This window comes from Muscardinus avellanarius (genome assembly GCF_963383645.1).
Source record: "Muscardinus avellanarius genome assembly, chromosome: 18".
In the NCBI taxonomy this organism is placed as follows: Eukaryota; Metazoa; Chordata; class Mammalia; order Rodentia; family Gliridae; genus Muscardinus; species Muscardinus avellanarius.
The window spans coordinates 44,234,156-44,250,791 of NC_137804.1; the positions used below are offsets into that span (position 1 = coordinate 44,234,156).

At 57.6% G+C, this 16,636-nt stretch overlaps 1 protein-coding gene across 1 annotated transcript; it reads left to right on the forward strand.

Moving 5' to 3' along the window:
- Positions 1–4,423: 4,423 nt before the first annotated feature.
- Positions 4,424–10,800, forward strand: ANGPTL4 (angiopoietin like 4; the record flags this gene model as incomplete). The annotated part of the gene is made up of 5 exons (XM_080715458.1): positions 4,424–5,051; positions 8,997–9,110; positions 9,808–9,903; positions 9,988–10,269; positions 10,619–10,800. 5 exons carry the CDS (start codon positions 4,424–4,426, stop codon positions 10,798–10,800), a joined length of 1,302 nt encoding a protein of 433 aa, XP_080571584.1.
- Positions 10,801–16,636: the final 5,836 nt, after the last annotated feature.

Genomic DNA, 16,636 nt, shown 5'->3' on the forward strand with positions numbered 1-16,636 from the left:
GTTTCCAAAATAACAAATGAAATCAGGCGGGGGGTGTAGCTCAGAAGTAGATTGCCCCTGGGTTCAATCCATAAATAAATAAATAAATGCCAGGCGTGGTGGTGCACGCTTGTAATTCCGGCATTCAGGAGACTGAGACAGGAGGATCCGGGCTCGCAGCCAGCCTCAGCTACTTAGTGAGGCCCTCTGCAACTCACTGAGACCCTTTTTCCAAATAAAGAATAAAAAATAGGGCAGGGGGTGTAGTTTGGACGTAGAATGCCCCTGGGTTCCATCCCCAACCAGTACTGCAAAAAATTAATTAATATCAATTAATTTTTTTTTTTTGGTGGTGGTACTGGGGTTCCTGGAAGCCCTTCTACCTCCGGGCTACACTCCCAGACCTATTTTTTATACTTTTTTATTTGGAAACAGGGCTCACTAAATAGCTGAGGCTGGCTTCGAACCTGCGCGATCCTCCTGTCTCTGCCTCCCAAGAGCGGGGATGACAAGCGTGCGCCACCACGGCCGGCTCAATTAATTTTTTTTAAAGGCTAAGTTGAGCCGGGCGTGGTGGCGCACGCTTGTCATCCCCACGCTTGGGAGGCTGAGACAGGAGGATCGTGCGGGTTCGAAGCCAGCCTCAGCTACTTAGTGAGCCCTGTTTCCAAATAATATATAAAAAAAGGTCTGGGAGTATAGCCCGGAGGTAGAAAGCCTCTGGGTTCCACCCCAGTACCACCAAAAAAATAAATAAAATAAAAGGCTAAGTTGTAGCTTGGAGGTAGAATGTACCTGAGTTCAATCCCAATGTCAGAAAGAAAGAGAAAGAAAGAAAGAAAGAAAGAAAGAAAGAAAGAAAGAAAGCAGGAAAAAAGCAAGCCCAGGTGTATGGTTCAAAAAACCCGAATTACCACCGCCAAGGAGGGCAGGGATCCCTGCGTCCCCGAGCTAGGTCAGGAGGGTCTGAGCGGACACAGGACCGGCCGCCCCTGTGGGTCGGCTGCGGCACCTGCGGGGAGGAAGGCCAGACGCCCGAGGGCCAGTCTACAGCAGCTGTGTTTCCATCCCAAACGCCAGGGAGGGCCAGGGATGCTGGCCGGAGCCAGTGGCCTGGCCGGTGGCCGCGGGTGGCTGCGGGTGCTGAGTGTCCTGGGCCACCAGCCGGGGCCGGAACCCGCAACGCACCCGGCTCCCAGCAGGTGGCGTGAGCGCGTGCGCCCCTCTGCAGTCAAAGGCCTGTGTGCATGGCATCTCTGTGTGCGCGCGTCATACATGTGTGTACACTGTAAGTGTGTGGCATATTCCTCTGCAGATATGGCTCTTTCCACATAATATGCTTTTTATTTTTTATTTTTTTGCGGTACTAGGGATGGAGCCCAGGGGCATTCGACCTCCGAGCTACATAGCAGCCCTACTCTTCATTCTTGATTTTGAAACAGGGTCTCACTGAGTTGCAGAGGGCCTCAGTAAGTAGCTGAGGCTGGCTGCGAACCATGAACCTCCCGTCTTGGCCTCCCAAATGCCGGGACGACACGCGTGCGCCACCACGCCTGGCTCCAAAATTCTTAAATTGGAGTGTCCTGAGTTGAGGACTGTCCTGCAGGCAGCTCAGCGACAGGAAGGACATCCTCAGTGCCAGCCCAGCCTCGGCACCGCCCCGCTCACCCCCAAGGACAAGTGCGCACCGCCCGCGCCCACTCCTCGTCCCTCACGGTTTCCTCGTGAGCTGTTTCACGTCTAAAGTCCGTCGGAGCCCCCCGCATTGGTGTTTCAAGCTGGCAGGTTCCCTGGAGCTGGCGCTGCCCGGCCGGGCGGGGAGCGTCCGCAGCCTCAGCCCTCGGCCAGCCCGCAGGTTCTGTGGTAAGGGCATTCATCCTAAGATAGAGAGCTGCCTCAATCCTGAAAGTGGTGTGTGTGTGTGTGTGTGTGTGTGTGTGTGTGTGTGTGTGTGTGTACGCACTTCTGGGGAATGAACTCAGAGCATTCTACCTCCAAGCTACACTCGCAGCCCTTGTTATTTTTTGGTGGTGAAACGGGGTCTGGCTAAGTTGTCGAGGGCCTCAGTAAGGTGCTGAGGCTGGCCTCGCCCCGTGAGCCTCCTGTCTTAGCCTCCCTAGGACTGGGATGACAGGCCCGCACCAGCTTACGCACAGCATGCACCGCTAAGGCACCCGAGTCACCGAAAAGCGGATCACAGAAAGGACGCGGGGTTAGAAAAGCAGTCATCCTCTCCCGGTGCAAGGAGCTGGAAAGCTACGCCTGCTGGCCCAGAACCTCAGAGGCTGAGCGGGGGTCACAGGCACAGGGCCAGTAGCTCCCAGGGAGAATGCCCCTGAGTCCAATACCCAGGGACAGGAGGAGGACGACGAGGAGGACGAGGAGGAGGAGGAGGAGGAGGAGGAGGAGGAGGAGGAGGGAGAGGGAGAGGAGGAGGAGGGAGAGGAGGAGGGAGAGGAGGAGGGAGAGGAGGAGGGAGAGAGGGAGAGGAGGAGGAGGGAGAGGAGGAGGGAGAGGAGGAGGGAGAGGAGGAGGGAGAGAGGGAGAGGAGGAGAAGGAGGAGGAAGAGGGAGAGGAGAAGGAGGGAGAGGAGAAGGAAGAGGGAGAGGAGGACGAGGAGGAGGAAGAGAGGGAAAGGAGGAGGGAGAGGAGGAGGGAGAGGAGGAGGATCAATCCAGGGGGAGAGGAGGCACGCCATGGACAGCTGGGATGGCTATGTCGCCCTGGGAGGGCGGCGGGGCAGGGGTCAGCCGCGGCCACCTGCGTCTCCTCCTAGGGGGTTTCCTCGCTGCCTGTCCTGCCGCCCTCACCGCAGCTGGGATCCGCGTTCCTGGCCGGCTGCCCAGGCAGGCCGAGCGCCCGGGGCCTGCAGTTTCAGATTCCAGAGGCCCCGCTGCTGGCGACCAGCCACGCTGAGTCAACTCAGCATTTTCCTTTTTTTAAAAAATTATTTTCTGAGCCATCTTCCCGGAGGCTCTTCCTGGCAGGAGGGTTTTGGGTGCCAGGCTCCCCTTCCCGGCAGAGGACGGGGCTGGGTGTGGAGGGGAGGCTGACGCCAGCATAAGTTCCTTGAAGGAAGCGTCACCTGGTGGCCAGCGGGTCAGCGGGCAGGTGGCCGGCGCCCTTTGTCCCGATCTCTCCAGCAGCCGGGCTCCACACGGAGGCTGGGAGGCCCGCCTTACCTGAGCCCTACTTTCTGCTTGAACCCAGCCAATGTCTATGTATGTATGTATGTATGTATGTATGTATGTATGTATGTATTCTTGCCGTACTGGGGATGGAACCCAGGGGCATTCAACCTTTGAAACCCAGCCCTAGTTTTTACTCTATTTGGAAACAGGGTCTCACTGAGTTGCAAAGGGCCTCACTAAGTAGCTGAGGCTGTCCACCAACCGCGATCCTCGGGTCTGAACCTCCCGAATTCTGGCATTACCAGCGTGCGCCACCACCCCCGGCAGGCAATGTCTTTAATACCAAAGACCCTGCCTAGCCAGGCGTGGCGGTGCAGGCCTGTAATCCAGGAACGTGGGAGGCTGAGAAAGGAGGATTGAAGGTTGGAGAACAGCCTCAGCTACTTAGTGATTTTCTCAACGACCTATGGACACCTGTTTCAAAACCAAAAAGAAAAGGGTTTAGGGGTGTAGCTGGGAGGTAGAATGTCCCTGGGTTTCATCCCCAGTACCACAAGAAAGAAAGAAAGAAAGAAGGAAGGAAGGAAGAAAGAAAGGAGAGAGAGAGAGATGTAGGGGTGTCGCTGGGAGGTCAATGTCCCTGGCTTTCGTCCCCAGCAGGGGGTGGGAGACCTGGCGGGGTGAGGTGGGCAGCAGGGGCGATGCTCCTCCCTGGCGCGCACCCCCTGCCCCTCTGGGCGCTGGCACCCGGGAGGTGCTGCGGCGAGGGGAGAACCGGGCAATAAAAACAAGAACGAACCCCCCCCCCAACACAGCGACGATGACCAGCCCTCGTGCGGGAGGGGTCGGGGGCCCTGAGGCATTTCTGGGTTGGGGGCAGCCTGGTCTGGGAACTGGAGGCCCAGGAGCCCCCCTGGAGGTTAGGAGGTCCAGGCGCGCCCTGGGTTGTGTCCAGCGCGCCAAGGAGGGCTCTCTGCGGCACGCGGGCGCACCTGCGAACGTGGAGGGGTCCCCGCGTGCCGCCCAGCCCCTGTGGACTCCGGCGCCCTTTGCCCCACTGGACACGGCGGGGAGGGACGCCGGGCAGGCCCGGGGAAGTCACGTCCGCCACGCTTCGCAGGGCGAGGCCAGACGGGGCCCGCGGCGGCGGAGGCCGGAGCACCTCGGGCAGCGCCCGGCCCCGCCCACGCCACGCCCACGCCACGCCCACGCCCCGCCCACCGCCCGGGCTATAAAAGGGGCGTCGACGGCCGCCGGAAAGAGCCGAGCGGATCCCGCGCCCCGCCGCCCGCCACCGCCCCGACGCCCCGAACATGCGCTGCGCCCCGACGGCGGGCGCCGCCCTGGTGCTGTGCGCCGCCACGGCGGGGCTGCTGAGCGCGCAGGGCCGGCCCGCGCCCCCCGAGCCGCGGCGCTTCGCGTCCTGGGACGAGGTGAACGTGCTGGCCCACGGGCTGCTGCAGCTCGGCCACGGGCTCCGCGAGCACGTGGAGCGCACCCAAGGCCGGCTGGGCGCGCTGGAGCGCCGCCTGGCCGCCTGCGGGGCCGCCTGCCGGGGCGCCGCGCCCTCGACGGCCCCCGGCCCCGGCGCCGCGCCGGCCCCCGAGACGCTCCGCGGGTTGCAGGTGCAGCTCAAGGCGCAGCACGGCCGGATCCAGCAGCTGGTCCACAAGGTGGCCCAGCAGCAGCGCCACCTGGAGAAGCAGCGCCTGCGCCTGCGGCAGCTGCAGGCCCAGGTGCGGGGCCTGCCCGGGCGCGGTCGGCGGGAGGCGCGGGGCGGGCGGGGCCGCGCAGGCCGGCTCACGCCCCTGCCGCCCCGCCAGGTGGGCCTCCTGACCCCGGAGGAGGAGGAGGCCGAGGCCGAGTCCACCCGAGGAGAGGCGCTGCCCGAGACGGCCCCGCCGCCCGACAGTGCGGCCCACAACGCCTCCCGCCTGCACAGTGAGTGCCTGGGCCTCGGCCGGCCTGCCCCTCCCTTGCCGCCCTGCCCCCTGCCAAGCCCCGCTGAGCCCGGCCAGGCTTCCGAGGCGCTGGTGAAGGGCTGAGACCCTGCCCACCCCGCTCCCCGGCAAGCCCGAGGGACCTCCCCATATCCCTGGCCACCAGCTCCGCAGGAGTTAGGAGCTGCATCCCAGTCGTCCTTAGGAGGCCGAGACAGGAGGACCGCGGGCTCGAGGCCAGCCCCCGCAACTCAGGCCCTCAGCAACTGAGGGAGAGTCTGTTTCAAACGTAAAATAAGCCAGGCGTGGTGGCGCACACCTGTGATCCCAGTATTTGGGAGGCTGAGACGGGAGGGTTGCAGGTTCGTGGTGGAACTCAGCGACTCAGTGAGGTCCTCTGCAACTTAGTGAGACACTGTTTCAAAATAAAGAATAAAACAAAAAAAATAGGGCTGGGAGTGTAGCTCGGAGGAAGAATGTCCCTGGGTTCCATACCCAGTACGCAAAAAATAATAAAGTAAAATAGAACTGGAAGTATAGCTCAGAGGTAGGTTACAGCGTTCAATCCCCAGGACCACAAAAATAAATAGGGCTTGGGCTAAGACAGGAGGATCTTAGGTTTGCAGACAGCCTCAGTCACTTAGAGCCTGTGCAAAGTAGTAAGACCCTGTTTCAAATAAAAAGGGCTGGGGGTGTAGCTCAGAGATAGAATGCCTTGGGTTCAATCCCCAGTACCAAAAAAAAAAAAAAAAAAAACCCACAGACACACAGAAAACCCACCATGAGCTGAGGCCGCAGCTTCTCGGTGCAGGGCGATGGGGGCGTCTTAGAGCCCACTGGGGGGCTGTGAAGGATGGAGGAGCGGTGGGGGGGCTCTGGGTTGGCTATCCCAAGATCACTTGGGGGTATTGAGCCTAGAGATTCTACCCCTGAGCTCTACCCAACCCAATTATTAATTTTTTTTAATCTATTTTGCAGTACTAGGGATGGAATCCAGGGGCATTCTACCTCTGAGCTACACCCCTGCCCTACTTTTTATTCTTTATTTTGAAGCAGGGTCTCACTGAGTTGCAGAGGGCCTCACTAAGGAGCTGAGGCTGGCCGCGAACCGCGGTCCTCCTGTCTCAGCCTCCCAAGTGCGGGGATGACAAGCGTGCGCCACCACGCCAGGCTCCGGGTTTTTACTGTGAAACAGGATCTAAGATCCTGAGGGCCTCACTAAGTGGCCGAGGCTGTCCTCAAACCTGTCACCCCGTCTCAGTCTCCCAGGTGCTGGGAATCCAGGTGTGCGCCACCACGCCCGGCTCAGACATTCGCAGCTTCTCTCTTGCCAAGCCAGGGCGCCTGGTCCCTCTTGCCTCTTCTGCCCGAGGCGCGCGCATGCACGGGCACACCGTGCAGCTTTCCCCGCCGTCCTGAGCTCTCGGCCTGTGCTGTACGCCTTCCAAGGATCCTCCTGTGTCCCACTGTATGTGTGTCGGCCGCAGGCTCCCGGCTTTCGAAGTTCACAGCCAGGCTGTCACGCTGCCCGCATCTGCGGCTGTGCACAGCCAACTGGGTGAAGGTTCAGATTCCTGCTTTGCACCCTCGGGCTGCGGGCTGGCTTCCAGCCTCAGGTCCTGAGGGCTCCGTGCTCCCCGGGCTCCTCCCCCTTCCCCCACCAGGCAGGGGTCCCAGTGTGCCCTTGAATCCCCCTCCTGGCTTATTTATTTATTTTTGTCCTACTGGGGGTGGAACCCAGGGGCGTTCTACCTCCAAGCTACACCCCCAGCCCTTTCTATTTTTTTTTTCTCTTTTTTTGCAGTCTGGAGATGGAACTCAGGGGCGTTCTACCTCCAAGCTATGCTCCCCCAGCCCTATTTTTTTATTCTTTATTTAATTTTTTGTGGTACTGGAGATGGAACCCAGGAGCATTCTACCTCAGAGCTACACCCCGAGCCCTATTTTTTATTCTTTAGTTTGAAACAGGGACTCACTGAGTTGCAAAGGGCCTGAGTACTGAGGCTGGCCTCGACTGGGGTCCTCCCTTCTCACCCTCCCAAATGCTGGGATTACAAGTGTGCGCCCCCACGCCCGGCTTTATTCTTTTTTTTTTTTTTTTTTTTTTTGGTGGTACTGGGGTTCCTGGAAACCCTTCTACCTTCGGGCTACACTCCCAGACACCTACTTTTTTTTATATTTTTATTTGGAAACAGGGTCTCTTAAGCCAGCGCAATCCTCCTGTCTCCGCCTCTCAAGCGCGGGGATTACAAGCTTGTGCCACCATGCCCGGCCTCCGGCTTTATTCTTTATTTTGAAACCGGGTCTCACTGAGTTGCAGAGGGCCTCACTGAGTAGCTGAGGCTGTCTGTGAACCCTGATCCTCCTGTCTCAGCCTCCTGAATGCTGGGACTACAAGCGCATGCCATCACACCCACTCGAGGTTTTTTTTTTGGGGGGGGGTGCTAAGGATGGAACCAGGGGTGATCTGCCTCCGAGCTATACTCCAGCCCTTTCTATTGACACGAGGTCAATAAGCTTCTGTGAGCCTCGCTAAGTTGCTGAGGCTGGCTTCCAGCCTGCTTTCAGTCTCAGCCTCCCCAGTACTGGGCTGACGCGTGTGGACCACACACCTGGCCTGCTTGACTTTTTAGTTTGAAGCAGGGTCTCGCTCAGTTGCTGAGGCTCACCTCCAGCTGCCATCCTCCGGTCTCAGCCTCCCCAGTCCTGCGCACCTGGCTGGCAGGAGGGGCTTCTGAGGCCAGAGGACACAGGCCCAGGCTGGAATCTGTGGTGGAGGAGAAGCAGGGTATGTTGGGTGGCTTTGGGGCTCCCAGGCTCAGCCCGCCAAGTAGGGGAAAGTTCAGAGCCGGGCAGACAAACAGCTGGCTTAATGGAGACCACATTGGTGGTTTGGCCAGGTGCCCGTCCTGATTGGGTGAGAGCAAAGTAGGGGGAAGGGGAGCTGCCCGAGGGCCGGGAAGTGCCCTGGCCTTCTGCAGTGGACACCCAAGCTGCCCCTCCCCCGCAACCTTTCCCCTACTTTCCTGGCCACAGCCAGGGCTCCCCAGGGCCAAGGCCATGTTCTTCTCTGGCCCTCCCTCACCCTGCCAATCTATAGCTGGGAAGCGGCAGAGCCAGGGCGGCAGCATCAGCAGCCCCATCCCTGAGTCCTCAGTGAGCACCTACTGTTCCCGGTCCCCCTCGCTGCGGAGACCCTGAGAGCGCAGGGGTGGGGAGGTGCATCCTGGCAGGAGCACCTGGCAGGAGCCGGACCCAGAGAGACGCACAAAGCGCTCGGAGGGACCAGCGGCGCGAGCCCACCTTGGGGAGCCCCAGGGTGAAAGGAAGGCGGTGGGCGCAGGGAAGACCCTCCGTGCTGGGAGGCCAGAAGGGCCGCAGGCTGGAGGCCAGCCCGAGGCAGCATTCGGGAGGCTGAGACAGGAGGACCGAGGTTCCATCCCAGAACCACTAAAAACAAGCCTGGAGTGCTGGCACACACTTGTCATCCCAGCACGCGGAAGGCTGAGACCAGGAGGCTGAGACCAGAGGATCGCAGTTCGCGGACAGCCTCAGCTACTTAGTGAGGCCCTTTGCAACTCAGTGAGACCCTGTTTCCAAAGAAAGAATAAAAATATAGGGCTGGGGGTGTAGCTCAGAGATAGAATGCCCTGGGTTCCGCCCCCAGTACTGCACACACACACACACACACACACACACACACACACACACACTGGTGCGGCAGAGAAGGGAGCGCAGCATGAGGAGGGCAAGAATGGATGCAGACTGCCTTGCAGACCGCACGGAAGAAGGCCATAGGGAGCCATGGAAGAGCTTAGACAGGGGACAGTGAAGAGGCCCGGGTCGCCCCGCACCTCCTTGTCACCACAGCCCAGCCCAAGCGTCCCTGTCTCTTGAGGCCCCAAGGTTTCTTTGGCCTCACTGCCTCCCTCTCGTCATCCCCCAGGGCTGCCCCGGGATTGCCAGGAGCTCTTCGAAGAGGGGGAGCGGCAGAGCGGACTGTTCCAGATCCAGCCTCCAGGGTCCTCGCCGTTCCTGGTCAACTGCAAGATGACCTCAGGTAGGAGGTGCAGCCCAGCAGGGAGCCCTCTTGCCGCGCAAAGTCTTTCTCTAAAATGTAGTCCTGGAGCTGGGCATGGTGGCGCACACTGGCAGTCCCAGCATTCAGGAGGCTGAGACACAGGAAGACCACGGTTCACAGCCAGCCTCAGTTACTTAGTGAAGCCCTTTGCAACTTAGTGAGGCTCTGTTTCAAAATAAAGAATAAAAAATAGGGCTAGGCCGGGCGTGGTGGCTCACGCTTGTAATCCCAGTGCTTGGGAGGCTGAGACAGAAGGATCGCACAGGTTCAATGCCAGCCTCAGCTACTTAGACCCTGTTTCCAAATAAAGTATAAAATCGGTCTGGGAGTATAGCCCAGAGGTAGAAAAGCCCCTGGGTTCCATCCCCAGTACCACAAAAAAAAAAAAAAAAATAGTGCTGGGGGTGTACCTCGGGGGTAGAATGCCCCTGGGTTCCATCCCCAGTATTGCAGGGAGAAAGAGCAAGAAAGAGAAGGAAGGAAGGAAGGAAGGAAAAAATAAGCAGGGTAGGAGGAGGTGTAACTCAGCGGCGAACACCGCCACGACAGGAAGCACTAACGCTCTGTACCAGACCCTCACCCTCACCGCCGCCGCCCCTCCTCCCCTGCCATGAGTGAGGGGAGACTCGCCCTCTCTGGACTTGGCGCTCCTGCTAACGGGTCCCTTTCCGCGCAGACGGGGGCTGGACGGTGATTCAGAGGCGCCAGGACGGCTCGGTGGACTTCAATCAGCCGTGGGAGGCCTACAAGACGGGCTTCGGCGACCCCCAAGGTGGGCGTCGTGGCGGTGGGGCTGCGCAGGCAGGCGGCGGGGTGGAGCTGGAGTGGAGCGCGGCCTCACGCGGGCTTCTTGCAGGCGAGTTCTGGCTGGGGCTGGAGAAGGTGCACAGCATTACCGGGGATGGCGGCAGCCGCCTGGCCGTGCAGCTCCAGGACTGGGACGGCCACGCCGAGTCGCTGCAGTTCCCCATGCGGCTGGGCGGCGAGGACACGGCCTACAGCCTGCAGCTCACCGCGCCCGTGGCCAGCAAGCTGGGCGCCAGCACCCTGACGCCCGACGGCCTCTCCCTGCCCTTCTCCACCTGGGACCAGGACCACGACCTCCGCGGGGACCTCAACTGCGCCAAGAGCCTCTCGGGTGAGCGGGCTGGGCCCACCGCCCTGCCGCCCGACCCAAGCCTCCTCCTTCCTGGCTGGGTGCCCTGCCGAGCTCACTGACTTGGCCCCAACAGCCCCAGTTTCCCATCCTCAAAGTGCACGCTTGTAAGCCGAGCATTTGGGAGGCTGAGGCAGGACGATCACGGTTCGCAGATAGCCTCGCTCAGTGAGGCCCTCTGCAACTCAGTGAGACCCTGCTTCAAAATAAAGAATAAAAAAGTAGGGCTGGGGGTGCAGCTCGGATGTAGAATGCCCCTGGGTTCCCACGCCCGCGTCGCCCACCCACCCATCTGCACGTGGCCGGCCTGACGCCCCTCCTCTGCCCACAGGGGGCTGGTGGTTCGGCACCTGCGGCCACTCCAACCTCAACGGCCAGTACTTCCGCTCCATCCCGCGCCAGCGGCAGCAGCGTAAGAAAGGAATCTTCTGGAAGACCTGGAGGGGCCGCTACTACCCCCTGCAGGCCACCACCATGCTGATCCAGCCCAGAGAGGCCGCCGCAGCCTCCTAGCCTCGCGCTGAGGCCTGGTCCCAGGCCTGGAGAGCTCTGTGACTTTGCTGTGGTCGGCGCCCTGGCTGTGCTCTGCCGGGCGGGAGGAGCTTCGTGGAGGAGAAGTGGCTGAGGACAGCGGCCCCGGTGGTGCCGGGGCAGCACCTGCCGCCCTCCCGGGAGGGGAGCCCAGCGGAGGTGGGCGCGGCGCGCGGCCCTCCGGGGAGACCCGGGAGTGTGGGGTCGAGGAACGTCAGTGTCGCCCGTCGCCCGCCCGAGGAGCGGAGGGCGGACACAGGGTGGACAAAGGGACCAAGTCGGGCCGGCCAGTCCGGCCCTGGACGGCGGACTCGGCCACGTGGACTGGCGGGGCCCCAGGGGCCTCAGGGTGCTGTTGTGTGTGGTGCTACGGCTGGAGCCCGTGCTGGCGTCCCGGCGGACTCGTGAATTCTTGGAATAAAAACAAGCTCAGAACATTTGGTACTTCTTTGTCCTCTGGTTTGTTTTCAAACACCGTCCGCTTCAAAGTCCACACAAACAGGTTCCCAGGATGGAGCGCGTGGCCCAGGTCCCCGGGGAGCAGGCCTGGACGGCCCCCCCACTCCAGCACCGACTTCTGTGTCCTCGGCTTATTACCTCGTGACGTGGCTCTCCCTTGTTTTACTTTTTACTTTTTTTGTGGTGCTGGGGATTGAACTCAGGGGCTATCTCTGAGCTACCCCCAGCCCTATTTTATTTTTATTTTCAAACAGGGTCTTACTAGGTTGATGAGAGTCTCACTAAATGGCTGAGGCTGGCTGAGTGTAGTGGCGGACGCTTCTCATCCCAGTACTTGGGAGGCTGAGACAGGAAAATCGCAGGTTCGCGGCCAGCCTCAGCTACTTAGTGGGGCCCTTTGCAATTTAGCGAGACCTTGCTTGTAACCCAGCATTCGGGAGGCTGAGATGGGAGGATCGCAGTTCGAAGACAGCCTCAGCTACCTAGGCCCTCTGCAACTTAGACCCTGTTTCAAAATAAAGAATAAAAAAAAGGGCAGGGGGTGTAGTTTGGAGGCAAGATGCCCCTGGGTTCCATCCCCAGACCCACAAAAAACCCCACAAAAACATATAAATACCAGAGATGGAGATTCAGCCAGTATTTATTGGGCAACTGTTACGTGCCAAGGCCTCAGGGGTACCTGGCACGCACTGGTGAACAGAACGATCTTTCTCTTCCCTGAGCTACCTGTCACAACCCCTCCCAGTACAGATAAGGTGACCTAGAACTCGTGGGCCAAATTGGGCCACTGTTGGGAGTGAAATGGGTCGCTATTAATAATTAAGCCAGACACAGAGGTCAAGCAGCGCAGTCTCAGACTTATTGGGACTTATCAACCCAGTTTTATTTTTTATTTTTTGTGATAATGAGGATTGAACCCAAGGGCGTTCTAATTTCGAGCTACAGCCCCACTCTGTTTTATTTTTATTGGGAAACAAAGCCTTGCTGAGTTGATGAAAGTCTCATTACAAACTCAAGGTTGTAATTACAGGTTTCATTACAGTCTCATTACAGGTTCAAGGCTGTCCTTGAACCTGGGATCCTCCTGTCTCAGCCTCCCAGGTGCTAGGATTACAAGTGTGCACCACCGCGCTGGGCCCTCCACCTAGTTTTTAAAAAATATAAACGTGTCTGTACCAAATCTGGAAAACCAATTCATCTGCCATAAACAGGTTAGTGCATCTAGCGTAGCTGACAATCAAAGCTCAAACGTTCGGTGTAGCTTGCAGGCTGGGGTGGAGCTCAGTGGCAGGGCGTGCCTGAAGCCCCGGGTTCCATCCCAGAACCACTAAAAACAAGCCTGGAGTGCTGGCACACACTTGTCATCCAGCACTCGGGAGGCTGAGACCAGGAGGCTGAGACCAGAGGATTGCAGTTCGCGGACAGCCTCAGGTACTTAGTGAGGCCCTTTGCAATTCAGTGAGACCCTGTTTCCAAATAAAGAATAAAAAATAGGGCTGGAGGTGTAGCTCGGAGGTAGAATGCCCCTGGGTTTCATCCCTAGTAAAAAAAATAAATAAATAAAAAATAAAAAATTAGCCTGGCGTGGTGGCGCGCGCTTGTAATCCCCGCGCTTGGGAGGCAGAGACAGGAGGATCGCGCAGGTTCGAAGCCAGCCGCGCGCGCTGGCTTAGGAGACCCTGTTTCCAAATAAAAATGTAAAAATAGGTCTGGGAGTGTAGCCCGGAGGTAGAAGGGTTTCCAGGAACCCCAGTACCACCAAAAATAAATAAATAAATAAATAAATAAATAAAAATAAAACACGATCTAAGTTACTCAAAACAAGGTTGTCAAGGCTGGCCTCGAGCCAGCCAGCGATCCTCCTGTCTCAGCCTCCCAGTCTAGGGATTACAGGCCTGTGCTGCCATGTTGGGGAAAAGGCCACATTCTTGGCTGGGAAGCCGGGTGGGCTCTTCAGGGATGCGACGGCAGCAGCAGTGATTGGAGCTGTTTTGAAACTAGCACGTGAGCTCTGCGGTCAGAGCATCGGTCACTGAACACATGCGTTACCCAGCACGGTCGTACCGCTGGGCTGGAGACCGGTACAGTCCATTGTCTCCTGGGTGACATCTTGTTGACAGGAGACAGGACCTGAACAGAAGAATGGAGAAGGCGTTGCAGGCTGGGCACACTGCACACCTGTCATCCCAGCACTTGGGAGGCTGAGACGGGAGGGTCACAGGTTCGAGGCCAGCCTCAGCAAGTAGTGAGACTCATCAATTTAGCGAGACCCTGTTTCCAGATAAAAATAAAACAGGGCTGGGGGTGCCGCTCGGAGGTAGAATGCCCCTGGGTTCCATCCCCAGGACCACAATAAATAATTTATTTTTTGTGAGTTTAAGCAAAATGTATTATTACAAAGGTAGAAAGAAGGGACAGAACTATAACACACTACGTCAGAGAGTAGAGACCCTGGAAAATAAGACACGCCACAATATATTTATTTATTTATTTATTTTTAATTTATTCTATTTTTGCGGTACTGGGGGTGGAGCCCAGGGGCTTTCTACCTCCAGGCTATACTCCCAGACCTAGTTTATACTTATTTGGAAACAGGGTCTCACTGAGTTGCTGAGAGCCTCACTAAGTAGCTGAGGCTGGCTTTGAACCTGCGCGATCCTCCTGTCTCAGCCTCCCAAGCGCGGGGATTACAAGTGTGCGTCACCACGCCAGGCTCTAAAATAAATAAATTTAAATAAATAAATAAGGAGGGAGGGAGGGAGGGAGTCAGGCAGACATTATAGTCAGTAATATCGGAAGGGACAGCCGTCACGGAGAGGTGCTGGTTCCGGGAGGCCCAGAAGCACTCCCAGCGGCTCACGGGAGGGCAAAAAGCTTCGGCTCGGAGACGTAGACGGAGATTCCTTTCAGAAAGTGACGCACGCGTGTTCGAAGAAGGATGTGGTCACCTCCGGGCTGAGGCATGCGTTGGGGGCTCAGGCCCTTGGTGCATTTGTTTATTTTGGGGGTACTGGAGCTTGAACCTCTGGCATTCCGTCCCTGAGCACGCCCCCGGCCCTTTTCATTTTCATTTTTATTCTTTCTTGCAGCTGCAGAGGGCCTCACTCAGTAGCCGAGGCTGGCCGCGAACCCGGGATCCTCCGGTCTCAGCCTCCCAAGTACTGGGATGACAAGTGTGTGCCGCCGCGCCATGCTTGCTGTGGTCTTCATTCCCGCAAGAGATAAGCTGGGAAGTCCCCGAATGAACGACAGGCCTCTGCAGATACCCTCTCGGTCCTGTTACCAGGACTTAGGGGAGTTGGGGCTTTCCTTCCTGGGTTAGCACCCAGACTCACAGCTCCCGGGAACCTGGGAGACAGACCAGGTAGAGAACTGGCTCCGGCTCGGGAGTAAAGTAGGAAGATCTGTAGCACCAGGCTGGCAGGCTGGCAGGCTGGCAGGCTGGCTGGCTTTCTTCTTTTTTTTAGTATTGGTGATGGAACCCAGGGGCATTCTACGTCTGAACTACACCCCAGCCTGATTTTCTATTTTTTATTTTGAAACGCAGAGGGCCTCACTGAGTAGCTGAGGCTGTCCTCGAACCGCGGTCCTCCCGTCTCAGCCTCCCGTAAGCTTGCACTACCATACATGGCTGCCAGGCTTTTAAAGTTATACATTCTACCTATTTCTTTTATTTTTTCTATCCTATATCATGCTAAAAATTTGCTGAGAGCACAGAGCATAGATGTTCTTACTGAGGTAGGACTGAAGAAATAAAAAAAAAAAAATAGAGAAATAAGGCGTAAAGGAAGAACAAGGGAAATGTTTCTTTAACACGGGAGCCTGAGCAGGGCTTGGTGGTGCACACTCGCAACTCAGTACTTGGGAGGCTGAGACGGGAGGATCTCAGGTTCGAAGCCAGCCTCAGCAACATGGTGAGATGCTCGGTGACCTGGCAAGACCCTGTTTCCAAATAAACAAACAAACAAACAAAAATATATAAGCCGGGCGTGGTGGCACACGCTTGTCATCCCAGCATGCGGGAGGCTGGGACCGGGGGATCACGGTTCGAGGACAGCCTCAGCTACTTAGTGAGGCCCTCTGCAACTCAGTGAGACCCTGTTTATAAGTAAAGAATTAAAAAATAGGGCTGGGGGTGTAGCTCGGAGGTCAAATGCCTCTGGGTTCCATCCCCAGTACTGCAAAAAAAAATTTTTTTTAAAATAATATATAAGATTGAGGGTGTAGATAAAATTCTCCTGGGCTCAAACAGACCCTCAAAGAATAAAATTCTCCAGCCCTTTACTCCTCAGCCAGGCCTGCTGGTCCCAAGGTGCTGAGGAATTCATAACTCTTTCAAAACCACCTTCAGTACTGTTGACTGTCCTCAAAGAGGCATCTATCGATCCGACGAAAGGCCCCGTGTAAAAGATCTGGGAGGCCGGCTGGGACGTCATGAGATCTCACAGAATACCTGGGGCTGTTGCTCATCCAGCCCAGCACAGGTGAGCAGGAGACGCGTTTTGGTCGCAGGACAGAGGTCGCCAAAGTCAGCCCAGCCGCGCCCGCAGCCGCAGTCCCGGCCGAGGTGGCAGCGGGTGGGAGGCCAGCCTCACTCCGCACCTCAGCGAGGCTGCCAGCGACGGAGACAGGCCCGACTCAGAACAAAGAGGGCTGCGGTGGACTTGAGAGGCAACCCTCTGCCTTCAATCCCAGGTACCACAGACACACAAAATAAAACTTTGGGGGGCACTGGGGACTGAATCCAGGGGTGTTCCACTTCTGAACTACACCTCTAACCCTATTTTATTTTTTATTTTTGCGGTACTGAGGGTGAAAGCCAGGGGCATTCTACCTCCGGGCTACACCCGCAGCCCTATTTTTATTACTATTATTTATGTTTATTTTGAAACAAGGTCTCAGAGTTGCAGAGGGCCTCGCGAAGTAGCTGAGGCCGTCCGCGAACCGCAGTCCTCAAGTCTCAGCCTCTAAACGCTGGTATGACAGGCGTGTGCCACCATGCCCTTAAATGAAGACTTCACGGCAGAAGGTGGATGTGTTTGGGGAAAACGATCCATGCATCCTCCAAAGATGCCGTAGGCGGGCTCCTTCAGCGCAGGAAACCGAGCAACAGAGGAGAAAGCTGGAAAGTGAAGTCGAGGGAGGAGACCCCAACGCAGAGGCCTCGGGCATGTTCTCAGGCGGTCAGCTCCCTGAGCACTGACCTATGACGTCATCGGGACGTTAGGCAGCGTAACAGCACCTGGACGTAGCCCCATTTCCCTTCCTGGACCGGTTGTCTGGTACTCCGATTGGGTCTGAGTCCAACCCCTCATTGGCTGTTCATTCCGTCAATCTCTTTCATTCTTCCAGTCTTCCG